The 14,671-nt window shown below is 30.7% G+C and overlaps 1 protein-coding gene across 1 annotated transcript in view; it reads right to left on the minus strand.

Moving 5' to 3' along the window:
• The window catches only part of SCN7A (sodium voltage-gated channel alpha subunit 7), a 72,461-nt gene that overhangs the window by 48,446 nt on the left and 9,344 nt on the right, over positions 1–14,671 (minus strand). The window contains exons 2-6 of the mRNA XM_006921157.3: positions 6,449–6,687; positions 2,963–3,075; positions 2,522–2,611; positions 1,358–1,486; positions 80–171 (exon numbers count right to left, since the gene is read on the minus strand). Coding sequence (XP_006921219.2) covers positions 80–171; positions 1,358–1,486; positions 2,522–2,611; positions 2,963–3,075; positions 6,449–6,673 — 649 coding nt within the window. The 5' untranslated portion in view covers positions 6,674–6,687. The remainder of the gene's footprint in view (positions 1–79; positions 172–1,357; positions 1,487–2,521; positions 2,612–2,962; positions 3,076–6,448; positions 6,688–14,671) is intronic.

Genomic DNA, 14,671 nt, shown 5'->3' on the forward strand with positions numbered 1-14,671 from the left:
GAGTTCAAGTGAATATATGGGAGTACATAAAAACAAACAAAAAAAAAACAAAAAGAAAAAATTCAGTGCCATTACTTACCTTGGTTTAAAGGGATAATTTTCAAAATTCTCAAATTTCTTGCAATTCTAAATGTTGAAACGAAGTTTAGAGGCGAATAGCTTGTTACGTGCCTGTGGAATTAGTTAAGAGTTATTTAGAAGTCACATTGAGTCTGTGCTACTTCTCTTTGCCTTTTTATATTCTTTGAAACTTATTTTTAAAACCATATATCCATTATTATTATTATAGATGGTAATTATTATTTCATTATAATTCCATTGCTCTCCTTATTTCATTTGCAAATAATTTTATTACTGATTGGAAGATAAAGATTGCTACAAATGCAAAGTAGCCAGGAAAATATTAATCCACAAATTATGAACATTTATAAAATTTTGACACTGTGAGTACTCTTAATTCCATATCAAATACTGTATATCATGTTTATAAATATTTTGTTATCTAATAAAAAGAAATTTAAAATTCATAGTTTTTTTAAAGGAATAAGCTCCTTTTTAAGGATTTAAACTTTAGATGATGGTGGTGGTGATTTTGATGATAGTGATAATGATGATGATGATGATGATGATAATGGTAATGGTGATGATAGCAGAAGTCAAGGTGCATAGTGGTTAAGAGCACAGACTCTTTATCCAGATTGCCTATGGACAAGGTCCACTTAGAAGAACATCTGGCACGTACTAAGAGCTATGAAAGTGTTAGCTGTATTAGCTAAGTGTTTGATAACAGCAATACCAGAAATAATGACAAATAACAGAAACAGTAGTGATAGCAATGATAATAATTATAATGATATTAGCTACTATTTTTTGATTGCTTACAACATTGCAGACACTGATTACTGACCTTTATAAAGATTATTGTTTTTAATTTAAACTGAAGTCTATAAATAGAATATCAATTTTAAATTACTTTAACAGGAATTTAATGCCAGCAATCATTTCTTCAGTCATAACACAGAGTACACTAAACAGACGCATTGAAAAAATAAATACATAAGTCTCCAGATTTTCTGCTCACTGAAAATAATAACTTTAAAAGCAAATATTCTACCCCTATCATCTTTGCTTCATATAGAAAACAGAAATAATACCCCATTCCTTTAATTTTTATTGCCTATTCCAAGGACTAGCTCAGTAGGAGTTACCTAAGAGAACTCATTTTAACTGTAATTTATGAAATATTCTTTATTTTCAAATTTTTGCAGGCAGAAAATTTTGTTATCCTCAATATTTTTTATGAAAAGCATTTGCTTAGAAAGGTATCAAGATTTTCGTAACTTAAAGAAACACTCACTCAAACAAAGTTACAGTGAAATCAAGCCAGTTCCACGGATCACCAAAGAAATAAAAAGGTCCTGCCCAGATGCCTCTTGCAGTAAGTTTTATAAGTATTTCAAGTGTGTAAATTCCAAGCAAAGTATTCCTGCAGAAAAATTTTCACATATACATTAAAAGTGAAAATAATACGTTGTCAGCTCTGAAATACAATGTCTGTGATAACTATTTGGCAACCAATCAACCAACAACAAATCAACCACCAGACAACAATCAAAAAAGCATGTGTCCCTTAAACTATAGGATAGGGCTTTAGATAGGGCTTCTAGGGCGGACTATGTCTGATGGCATTAACCATGAAATTTGACTATCAGTTTTTTCAACGAGTCCTTGATGAAAGTATCAAGTTTATTCCATATTGAGAATCACACAATAATTAATTGAATTGTAAAAGCATGTGAAAGAATTAATTTTATTATATGCATATACAAAGATTTTTATGGTCAATGAGTATAATATTTACCTTCTAAAGTCAATTAGTTTTAAGAATGATTAAACTTGAGAGACAGCATCAAGAAAACCTTTATTCCTAGAAAATTTAATGGACCTTTCTACCTCTGTAGTCTAATGCAAGTGAAACTACTCATATCCCTCAGGAAAGAGAAAAGAAGTAGAACAGAAAGGAAGAAAAAGAAATAACTTTCTTACTGAATGGAAAGAAATGTTATTTGAGTTTGAAGCAAATCAGGTGTGAGATAGCAATAGTAATCTGAGGCATCGACATATTAATCATTAGTAATTAACTTTAAAAAAGAACCTCATTTGTATGATACCACAGACATAAACACATAGCTAAAGACTCAAACATTTGCATAATGTTAACTTAACAGGTTGGAAAATAGAAGCATTTAAAATCTAACTAAGGATAATGAAAGTGCAGAAAAACATTAAAACTGATTGTTATATATATATATTTGTTTCTATTTGGAAAATTCATTAATCATGGTATGTGTATAAATATTACATTACATACAACAAACAGTATATTATATATAAAATATAAATATTAAATTACATGATGTTATAATATATAGTATATAATGTACTGTAATACCATATGTTAAATATATGTTAAATATAAAGTATAATCTTACATGAGATTATACATAATCATATAACTTACTGTAATGCTGGCCCCCATTTTGGCAAATCAGTCATGGACATATATATGCAGTCAGTCAGGACAGTCATTAAAATGAACAGCCGGAAAAAGGTAGGTTACAGTCAAGGAATAATAGATAATAAATAATATTGGAAATATGCTCTAAAATCTGTTTATATATATATACACATATGAAATAAAAGTTTCTTAATGTCAAATATATATACTATTCATATTAAAAACAATTAAGATTAAGATTTGTTAATATTTACCACTACTGTGCATACTAGAAAATATATTTAAATGTATTCTCAGAAATGGAACACAGTGCAGTTATAATCCAGATTTCAATATGACCTAAAATGCTATATCAATTCAAAAGATAAAAAAAACTGCAGCAATATTTGAATCCAATTGTTGCATTTGATATTAGTACAGTCTAAAGCCAATAAAAAAGGATATGGATGTACCAACATCTTAATAGTTGTTTTTCTAATTGAATTGAAAGGAGACAATGTACACCAGGTAGCATTGAATCTGAAGATTGTTCTCTTTTTATTTATTACAATGAAAGTCTGTAAGGTGAAAAAGAGCATCAAGTGAAATTAAAACTACGAACTAAAACCAATTATGTAACATATTGCCATTGTTCATTTCAGCCATGAATTCAACAGTTATACATTTCTTATATTTTGATAGTCTTTTACAAATGAAATTAAATAGTCCTTTTAAAAACTCGTTTCACTGATATTTAGGCTTATCTTACCACTATTTTTTTTTTTTTGGCCAGTGTTCTACCTAAGAAAGCCATTTGCCACATACCAATCCCAAGTATTCTTGCAGAACTAATAGAAAGAAAACTGTATCCTAAAGATTTGTGGTGATGCATTTAAATATACAAGAATTAGATAAATGTAAATAAAAGTTAATTTTATTTTAAAGTAAGTAAGGTGCAGAATACAATAGTAAAAATAACAATGCACTGAAACATTATGTTAATCATTACCAGTTTTCTGGTATAAAACCCTGCTTGTATGTTATAATTGACATAAACATATATTACATCGTGTAAAAATAATATGTTGAGACATAGAAGCATTAAAACCCAAAATAATGAAAGATCAAAAATATCCTAAAAATGAGTCATATTTATGTATGTGTGTATATGTGTATTTATCTACAATATATGTGTACACACAGTGAAAATGTGTGTACACATATATTGTACACACATATAGTGTGTATGTCTGTGTAGATGTAGATACACATATACACACATACATATATACATATCTATTTGGAAAAATAATTTATTATGGCATGTGCATAAATTCATAATACTGAATATTATATAATTATAATATAGTATATAATGTCATATAATACAATATACTATAATATACTAAATATTATATTAAATAATGTATTATGGTATGTGCATAAATTCATAATACTGAATATTATATAATTATAATATAGTATATAATGTCATATAATACACTATACTATAATATACTAAAATGACATGTATTAAATATAATCTCATATACTATAGTATTATGTAATGTATAATTACATAATTATACATAATGTATAATTATATAATTACGCAGAGGCATATATGGTAACCACATATCGGTATTGATATTTGTATATATTGCCAAATATATTACTGGACATAAATATATATTTGTCCATATTTTTTGAATACATGTTCTAAATGAAAATCAAACTGTGCTATAATTTTCCTCAATAAGTAACTTTTCCAAAATACAATCTGTGCACATTTGGCCTATCACGTAATTATTTTCATATTTCTATTTTAAATGCAAAGAGAAAATTAATAGGACCAAAGAAAATAGATCTGATTATTTAGAATGTGCTTTCTGTGTATTTTCCAGAACAATGTTAAACTTCACAGAAGATGTACATACAATCAACCAGCTTATATATCATTGTAAAACAGTAGGTACAGATGTAATAATTTTCCAGTTAATGTTTAAGTGTTAAAATGTTTATTTAATTTTACAATTGTTAATTTATATTCCTCCTTTAACAGAATAGAATATAATCCAAAATTTTAATAACTGTGTCATCATTAACTACATATACTTTACTAAGCTAGCTTAGTACATATACTGTACTAAGCTATCTCTGCAGTTTTTAGCTTGGTTTATCTTTCAAAATATTTGTGTGTTTTTTCCTTCAGTAACAAACCTAGATCTGCCTACCACTCTTTATATACTACAAAGAACTCAGAATTCTGCTATATTAGAGTTGTCTTTAAGGTTACTGTGTTATATCAACTGTTATGACTTAAGCATAGCAAAAACTGAAAGCATAGATAATTGAGATAAGGACTTAAATTTTCACTAATACGTTTTCAAGATTTTACAGGTGTTTTATAGCTAATGTTGCAAAATGTCCATGGAGGCTACCAGAGATTCTGGAGTCTTTTTGTTAATATATACATTTACACTGTAAAATGCCAATATTCTTCCACAAGGCAAAGTATTCAAAAGAGTTGTGTTTACACGATGATCATTTTGCCTTCCATCCAGAGTTTTTGTTCAATTGCATTTCACCCATTTGTTAATATCATTAAATGCTCTACAAGAGTTTTACATTATATTTGTCCACAATGGAAGTAATCCTCATCTCCCCCAAACTTAATCTTTTTTTTTCTGTAGTTATTTCATTTTTGTCAGTAGCACCACTATTCTTCCAGGCTGGAAATTTTGGCATTATTAGTCGGTCTTGAAATCCTCCTGTTCTCAGTTTTATTTCAAGCCTGGGTTACTTTTTCTCCTATTTCATTTTTCTGATCCTATCTCTTCCATGAAATAGTAATTAAGAAATCTCCAGATTAACCTTACTTAAATATTTCATTCATCACATCTGTCTTTTGGCCATCACATTAAATCCATGTTGACATCTCCATTACTGCATTTTATTTCCCACAATATGCAACATAGCTGCAAGGGTTTCAATTCTATCATCACCCTGCTCTTCTCTATTCCAGAATTAACTTCGGCTCTTGAGTGTTCATAGAAGATTTTCCCTTTGCTTTTAAAATTTGAAGTGTTCTCTAAGCCAGGGGTCACTAACCCCTAGCAGAGTCTGGTTCCTAGATGTGGCTATTAGGAAAAACCGGGCCACACAGCAGGAGGTAAGCGGTGGGCAGAGAGCAAAGCTTCATTTGTATTTGCAGCCACTCTCCAGTGCTAGCATCTAGCATCACTGCCTCATCTCTACCTCAGATCATCAAGCATTAGATTCTCATAGGCCCTCCAGTCCTTGGAGCCAAAAAGGGTGGAGACCACTGCTCTAAGCTATAACTCAAATTTTATTTCCTTAATGAAGATCCTTCCAGTTCTGTCAGTCCACACAGATCTCTGCCTTTCTTAAACATAATTATTCTTATTTTTTTTACGATTTTGTGTTTGTTCTTAGATTATTCAAATATTTAGTAGATTCGTCAAGTCACTGTGGAGAAAAGATGGGATATGAATGTATGAATGAACAAAAATGACAAATAAAATTTAGTTTGGCTTCATTTTCTTAACTACTCAGGGAGCTCCTCAGTTGAACATTTGAAATTATGTTCAATATAATGGAAATTATGTACAATATAATGGAAATTTTATATTATAGTTGTTTTAAAATTGATTACCTTAAGTAGCCAATCATCATACTCCCACAAAACAAATCATCATATTAAGGCATAACAGTATAGCCTATCACAAAATAAAGTAACCCCAAACTAACTAGGCAAAATTTTTTAGCATTTTAGATAAAAATCTCAAATACGTGTGAAATTCGTTATGCAGTTTTCTATAACAAGATTACCTCTTAATTTATTCTTTATTCTCTCTTTTTATCCTATCTTCATTAAATTTCTGCATGTCTAATAAAAATATAGACATAATAAATTCAATTAATCCTTACATTTTTATTCTGGTAGTATGGATCCACATCTTCCAAGGGCTCTGACACCATTCCTTGAAGAAGATTTCCATAAATGAATGGAAGCTCTTTTCCAACTTCCAAGTCAGTATTTGGCTTTAAATCTTCTTGCTGATCCTCATTGTGTTTTTTAGCGATACGCTGTTCCATAAGTTCAAGAGACTCTCTGGTGAAAGGGACAAGGCTCATAGGTTCTGGGGAAGCCATTTTCAATTTTGCCCCTGCAAGAAATGTATTTTTTTTTTTTAGTTCTTTATAAAATTTAAATTACGAAAGCTTAGGGTATGAATAAAAGAGAATAGCAAACTGAATACATGCATTCAAAGAAGATTCCTGAGTTTTGTAGAAACTTGAATTGTTAAACTAGGTTTTGTTAAATTTAATATTAGCCTTAATCTGTAATGTCATGAGTAATTCACTCTTTCATTTACTTATCTATTGAATCTTTTTCTTTTACTGAAATCTTCCTTTCCATTTCTCCCTTATAATGAAAGAGTTCTAAAGTAGTGAGAGATTTTGGGGAGAGGGGTGGGATATGGGAAAATACAATTATTTCGCCCTCATTTGCATTTAAACATTGACTAGATTTATTTCCCTAAACACAGTTTTCATTGGCTCTGGGTTTCACTCTTCTTATAGCTCTGATAACTTCCTTTGACTCAGTTCTTCCTTCCAATTTTTAACTTTGATATCCCTTAAAGTTCTGTCTTTCCACCTCTGTTATATTCTTCTTGTTGAATGCATAGGCAAACACAGAGTTTTAATTACTGTACATGGATACTTACCAAGTACATTCCCCAAAATACTATCTTCCCTCACTTATCTACGTGGCTAATCCACCAATGACAGAAACTTAAGTAAAAAACTAAATTTATTGTTTTTCCCCATGGCTAGAATCACTCTTTAACCTTCTAGCCATTGTGAAAACAAAGATACAAATACAAACTAATTATCTTGAAAATTACTCATGAAATTTTTTTGGTATCAATTCTGCTGAAGAGAATAATGTTCTTTATAATTATTTTTCATTATGTATTTAAATATTATCCATTGTTTAGATATCAACATCAGGTAAGTCATCTTTGTAATTCTGCATCTGGGTTGCTGTAATAGTCTTTACAGGTTTCCCTCTATTCTAGTCTTTACCTATTTCAAATCATTCTACAGGCCACTCATGTTAGTCTTCATTCAATAAAATTTTATGCATCAATTCCCCATTCGTGAACCTTGCTCTTTCTTCTCACATAAAAATATGTTCTTTTGCCGATTTTCTCCAACCTAATTCCTGTCAAAACCTACTTCTTCAAATGATCCTATTCAGTGACAATTAATTATTCTTTATTCATTCCCCTTAACCCTCTTTGTAATGTTAGTATTGCAATTAAGAATAAGAAATTCTGTACTTGATATCGTGGCATTTTGAAAGAGTATATTTTGTCTCTTATAGTGCTGGCCTTAGCTGAATTCCTTCTATAACATTTTCCTAAAACAGAAATTGCACACATATGTATTCACACATATTTTGCACCAGAATTTTACACCATTGATTGAAATTGAGTTGTTTAATAGTTTAGACCATTACTTATCTATTAATGGAAAGTAAGAAAAGACATTAATCTTAATGGAGTACTAATGGTTTCAAGAACCAGACTCCTGCCGATAACTTAAATGAATGGCGTGTGGGAGATAGTTTAAATATACAAATGGCAATCTCATAGACTTCCAAGGGCAGAACGTGTAGTCCATTTCTGTGTCCTGGGAAAAAAAATGAAAAATTAAGTACTGGGATGACTCCTTATAGTCTTCCATGGGATCACATTTTTCTGGGCTTTATTTTTTTTATTTATTTTTTTATTGAATCCTATCTAAAATATGGCTTCCTTTGCTTATTTCTAAGAAGGCACATAAAAAGTACCATCCCAGCCTCATCTTTATTTGATTTCTCAGTTTAAGTTTCTACCCTATGCCTATAATCTCTATCTGAAAAACTATAAATAAAAAGATACTCTTAATTGGTCTAGCCCAGCCTATAGATTTCCTTCCCCTTGATTCAGTCATTCCTGACCAGAGAGAGGGACATTTTCATAATAGCGGTGGCTTCTTATGTTTAAGTCCCTCAAAGGACATTACAAACGTGGGGTGTGAAGCAATTTTAAGGAGAGAAATATGGCATAGGAATATTAACATATATCTATTTGGAGCTCTTTTTCCAGACTAATGGTATGAAAACTAACAATTGTTTATCTTAAAATTTACTCATTTTCCAAATATCTTGCTCAATATCATGCACAAAGCTAACACATTAAAAGTTTGTTATGAATTATTTATATACACCATGTACGTACAATCACATATATAATAACACCTTACATATCCAACTTTATTTAGGGGAGTCGAAATTCTTTGGATAAGTACAATTTATAAACACAGATTATAGACAAGTGAAATTTGCCCTTACATATGTAATCTTCTTTTAAAATATTTAATGAACTTTCAAAATTGAATTCCTTACATGGAATTGCTTGAATTAAATGGTTTCTGAATGACTTATGATTGTAGGCTAATATAAACCAATAAAATAAATAAAACCATGAACTTCGAAATTAGATAGACCTGCATTCAGAAGCTAAGTTCTGTTACTAACGTTCTGAGAAGTCTCAGTCAGATTACATAATATTCTTGAACCAATCAGTCATAAAATTGGGATTCCTCTTTGAGTTAAATATGGATAAAATAAAACAATATGGATGAAAATACCTAGTGCAGTGATTGCCACATAATAGGCAGGAAGTAAACATAAATTTTTAATTGTGATAATATTTTTATGTCTTAGAATAGTGGGCCAAATCTAGTGGAATAAAATATAATAGGACTATATGTATGGTTTTGAAATTTGGACCAAAACATTCCATCTCCACAAGTACTGTATAGAAGAAATACGTTTTTGTAGCAGAGAAAACTTCTAAGGGGTTTTACTTAATAGTAATTGCAATATAAATCAATATTGATTTGTATCTACCAAGAAAACTATGTAATCTTTATCTGTATTTAAGGAATATAAAGGAGGCAGCCCTTCTCTATTCTGTTGTAATTCATGGCCACACAAAACTCATGTACCTAAACTGGATGGTCTTCAAATAGAATCAGAACATTAATTAGATTCAAAGTATACCTTCTATAGACCAGTTAAAAGAATGGAGGGTATCTTAGTTGGAGCAGAAAAGACTCAAGGAGAACATTATTTTTTCCAAGTATCATAACATAGCTTGAGCCATATTACCTCAAATATAAACTTTGAAATTCCTCATGTATTTCCAAGGTCATAGAAGTTAAACAGACCATACATAGAACCCCTGGACCACAGTACTGACTCTGTCAGTGCTAATTCTCTCTCTTAACTCAGTCATCCCAGAAGATTTCTTTAGTGATGATTCTGATGTTGAATGAAACTACTATGGGTTATTGACTATGTGAATGAATTGATCACGGTCATTGTCTTCTATGGTATGACAAAGAAATGCAAGAGCTTATCAAATGGAATGGATTTGCATATGGCTTCCAGATTGCTAAGGGCCGATTGTAAATTATTAATCATTACATCATAATTCAGTAAAAGCATTTCTGTGGGGAATTTATAAAATATGGTCCAGGCACTATGCTTTCTGGTGAGTGATCTTAATACAACAGTAAAGCCTGAAAAATATAGAAAAATTAATAGTTAATCTGTCCATTAGATTTCCTTTTAAAAAAATCGAAAGCTAAAGTAAGCTTTTGGCAAGAATTATATCAAAGTCAACTCAGGTTTGGACTCTAACAAGTTCCAGTCGCACTAATATTTTATATTGTTGATTAAAGTGCAAACCATATCTCTTGGATATCAGTTAAAAGTAGCAGAACTAGCAACAATATGGGAGGAATAAGTACATTCTTATAGAAAAAAGTATTTTTCTTAAAATAATTTTTGAGCATTTGCGAATGAGCCAACATTTATTATATATTTATCATAATTAAGATAATTATAATTATGGTCACACTTTCTGAGTGACTACTATTTCTGAGGCACTAGACTAGATGTTTCAAATTCTATTATCTCATGTTCTCGTATATCATCCTTGTGATCATCATTTTACAAATGAGGAAACAGAAATTGATGATTTTCATGACTTCATTGTATAGCTGGTTGGGTGGTGGAGATAGATACTAATGCAGGTGTATTTAAATCTTAATTTAAATACCTTTAAACCACACCACAAGAGTGCTTAGAAGCTGTAAATTTTTTAGTGTAAACAACTGATATCTCAGTATGACTACTTTAGTGATATTAATAAAAAACTAATGGGCTTAATGGGATAATTTAACCACTAGCTTAACCATTGAGTAGCTGACAAGTTGATGTAAAATGGGATCATCTGGAATATTTTTTATGTAAATGTTGTCAAAGTCAAATATTTTGTAAAATTTTGTAAACTTTAAGATGATCATGCACAGCGAACTATAATTTGGAGAGGAAGAGGTGCTGCTCAGTGTGATGATCCTCTACGTAGACTTAGGGAATTTGTTATTGTATGAATAATGTGGGAGATCTCCTGCAACCAAAGTGGAAAGGACTGGATAATGCAGATAATAATTTTTTCCAGGGCTTCACAGGATCTAAGAAGTATGGAGCATGTATGGGCAGGTTCAGAATGAGGCAGTTCCCATTATTCTTGGCTCCATACACTTCTTACATTCAAATAAATTTTGCATAGCACAATGATTTAAATGTAAAATAAAAATAAAAAAACAATAAACTTATAAGAGAAGGCAAAAATAAATGAATTGATAGTACTTTAAAATGGAAGTCCTAGTTTAATGAAGCAAAGTGCTGGTAGTATGTGAGGAAATAAGCACTCTAATAAACTTTTTTTGGTAGTGTAAATTGATACAACTTTTCTAGAAGGAAATCTGGCCCTAGTTTTCTAAATTAAAAAAATATATACATCTTAACCTAGCAATTTGAGCAGTAGGAACATACCCAATGGGTAAACCTCAAACCAATTAATGTATGCAAGATTGTTCAGAGTTGTATTTTGATAGCTAAGAATAGAAATAGTCAACATGTATTCCAGGTGCAGCTGCTGAAACAATAGAGAGCACACCCTTATGAGGGACTACTACTAATCTTTTGTGCTTCTGTAACCATATGGATTTTTTTAAGTACGTGTGTGTAGAATTATTTAAAAAACAGAAACAGGTATTAACTAGAAAATGATATATTTAATATCTTCATAATTAAAAAAACACTTAATAGTTGATTCCTAACTATTTGCACAGATCACAGGTTCTGACAAGGTCTGTAAGATCTGGATTGTATGACCGATTATCATGCCACATAGAGAATATGGAATATGGGAGAAGTACCAATTTAGAGATTAAGGGAAGGAAAGGTAATGTTTTGTATTTATTGGGTTTGAGGTGCATCTGAAATATCCAAAAGTAAAAATTCAGATTAATTGGAAGTATCAATCTGGAGCTTAATAAATATAATTAAATTGTACACATATGTGTGTGTATATATAACATATATATAAATATACGTGTATACATGAGTGTATGTACATATATATTATATATGGTTATATAGTTATATGGATATATAAATAGCTGAAATCAATGGAGTACAAAATATCATGTGTATTTGCAAAATGTGAAATTCTTTATAGAATGATTTCAAGGACAGCCCACTGAAAAGCATCTATCATTCAATATTTGTGATAAAAAATGTTTAGAAAGCAAATAACTTTATATATCATTGTTAATAAATGTTTTAAGCCACATAGATCAAATACTAATAAAGAGTATCACAGTTAAAATACTGAAAGCACTTAAAGAAAAATGACATAAGTTAGGAGATAGTGATAAGAATGATTACTGGCTTCTTCTCATCACAATAAAATAGATAACAGAAAACAATGTAACAATATCTTTTTTTAAAAAGTGTGAAGCTAGAATTCCATATACTGCAAAAATACCCTTCAAGATTGAGGATGAAATAAAGACACTTTCAGATGTTTCAGATGTAAATTAAGATCTTCAAGAAGGAATAAAATGAAAGGTAGATGATAAATGCGTGGGGAAATATAAAAAATTGGAGAGTAATTAAAATCCCAAACTAGAAGCCGTCCAGGTACCCATCAAGAAAATAGATGAAAAAATAAAAACTGTGGTGTATTTGTACAAAAGAACACAATTCAGCAATAAAAATGAACGAACTACTGAGACACACACAAAATGCCTGAGTCCAAAAACATGCTGACTGAAAGAGCCCTACACTGAAGCTTACAAACTACATAAACCACTTTATATGAAGCGCTAGAACTCACACAGGTAATCTCTAGGAGTGGAGTAGGAACTGACTGGAAGAGAAGGTGAAACTTTCTGGGGTGGTGGTAATGTTCAACATCCCGTTAGAGATTTGGAGCACAGAGTGTACACTTTTGTAAAAAAATGACAAATGATACTCTTAAGGTCTATACATTTTACTTTGTTTTATCTTAAAAAAAAAAATCATACACAGATATTGAAAGTGTTTATGGATGAGGTCTACTAGTGTTTGCAACTTCTTTTGAAAGACACCAAAAAATAAGGAGAACTGATGGGTAGTTTGGGAATGCATAGATAGATATATGATAAAGTAAATATAAAATGACAATTGATGACTCTAGGTGTTGAGTGTTTGGGTGTTCCTTCCCTGCTTTTCTATATATTTGAAATATTTATATTTAAGTATTTGGTTATGGAGCTAGATCATCTAAGTGTTCGATTATGAAATGATCATCTAGATTAAATTCTGGACCTTAGAACTTTTTAGCTGCATCCTTGAGCAAGGCACTTACCTTTTTCATGCCTGTTTCCCCAAATATAAAGTGAGAATAATATGAGTACTTAACTTATAGGATAATATGAGCATGGAATGAGTTAATAAGCATAAAGCACCTCGTAGAGGGCTGCCAGGTATTACACACTCAATAAATACTAGCTGTTACTATTTTTAATCCTTTAAAGCACTGTATTTTTATATTTAACCATCTTTTTAATTGAAATTTCTGCTATATTTTCTGGAATTTATAAAGAGAATATGCAGAATATAATTTAATTTCTTACCGATAAATCAAAGTAATAGTAATATTCAATTGTAATCAACTATAATACTGTGGCATCCTTAAATAATTTTAAAGTGTTCTGCTTTTTATGTTTTCTTCTGCTTTATTTATCTTTATTTCTTTTATCATCAGACATTTAGGGTTTTTTCCTTGCTGCTTTCAAATTTCTTGCTTCTACCTGCTTCCTCTTCTAACAATTCCTATCTAACTTACTAATGGGTTGGGAGTGGCAGCCCAAAATTTCCAATGGAAAAAAATCAACCATACTATAAAAATTTTGGCTATTCATAGATCTTCTCCCTCCTCCCTAACCCCAAGTCCCATTATTTCCTTGTACTGAGATATGGCTCGAAGGGTTGAAACTAATGACTCCTGGATAAATATAGCAAAACATATATCTCTTTAGAGTCCAAGATTCCAGTAATGTGTAGGAGAAGATAATGATATTTCTTTTTATTACAAATATAATCCAAAATATGTCACAATTATTACTTGATGAATTGAAATCCCAAGCATACAACTTAAGTAGATGGGAAGACTAAATGACAGGCAGCTACCAGGACAGATCTAACATCTGATTGAAAGAGATGTTACTCCTGTGAATATACAAGCTGAAATCTCCAAAACCGGCTCAGATTTCACTTCATTTATTACATAACTAATTTATATGCTTAGATGCTTCTTGTACTTGCATCTCTTTGGTGTGCCTATCACTTTATTTATTCCAACTTTTTCTTCCTCCTGAGATTGTTTTGCTCTTTTCTGACTAAAATGACCTTTGATTTATATCTCTTGTTTTCACTTTTTCAGCAATTATATTCTGCCCAGAGTTCAGCCAGTTTTGGCTAAGGCTCTTCAGTATGTGCGTCTGACCTAGGATTGACCTACTCTGCCAAGTTCTGTGCTTTTTGTTGGCTTCAGATTTCCTAATTGGTCAACTCTTTCTTTAGCTCCCTTGTCCCAACCCCTCTCAGACCCACTGAAACATATTATTGAAATATACTCTCTTGGAGATGTTTCAAACAAACAAGTCTCTCTCTCTCCTCTCTCTCTCTCTCTCTCT

The sequence above is a fragment of the Pteropus alecto genome, unplaced genomic scaffold, assembly GCF_000325575.1.
Source record: "Pteropus alecto unplaced genomic scaffold, ASM32557v1 scaffold3, whole genome shotgun sequence".
Classification (NCBI taxonomy): Eukaryota; Metazoa; Chordata; class Mammalia; order Chiroptera; family Pteropodidae; genus Pteropus; species Pteropus alecto.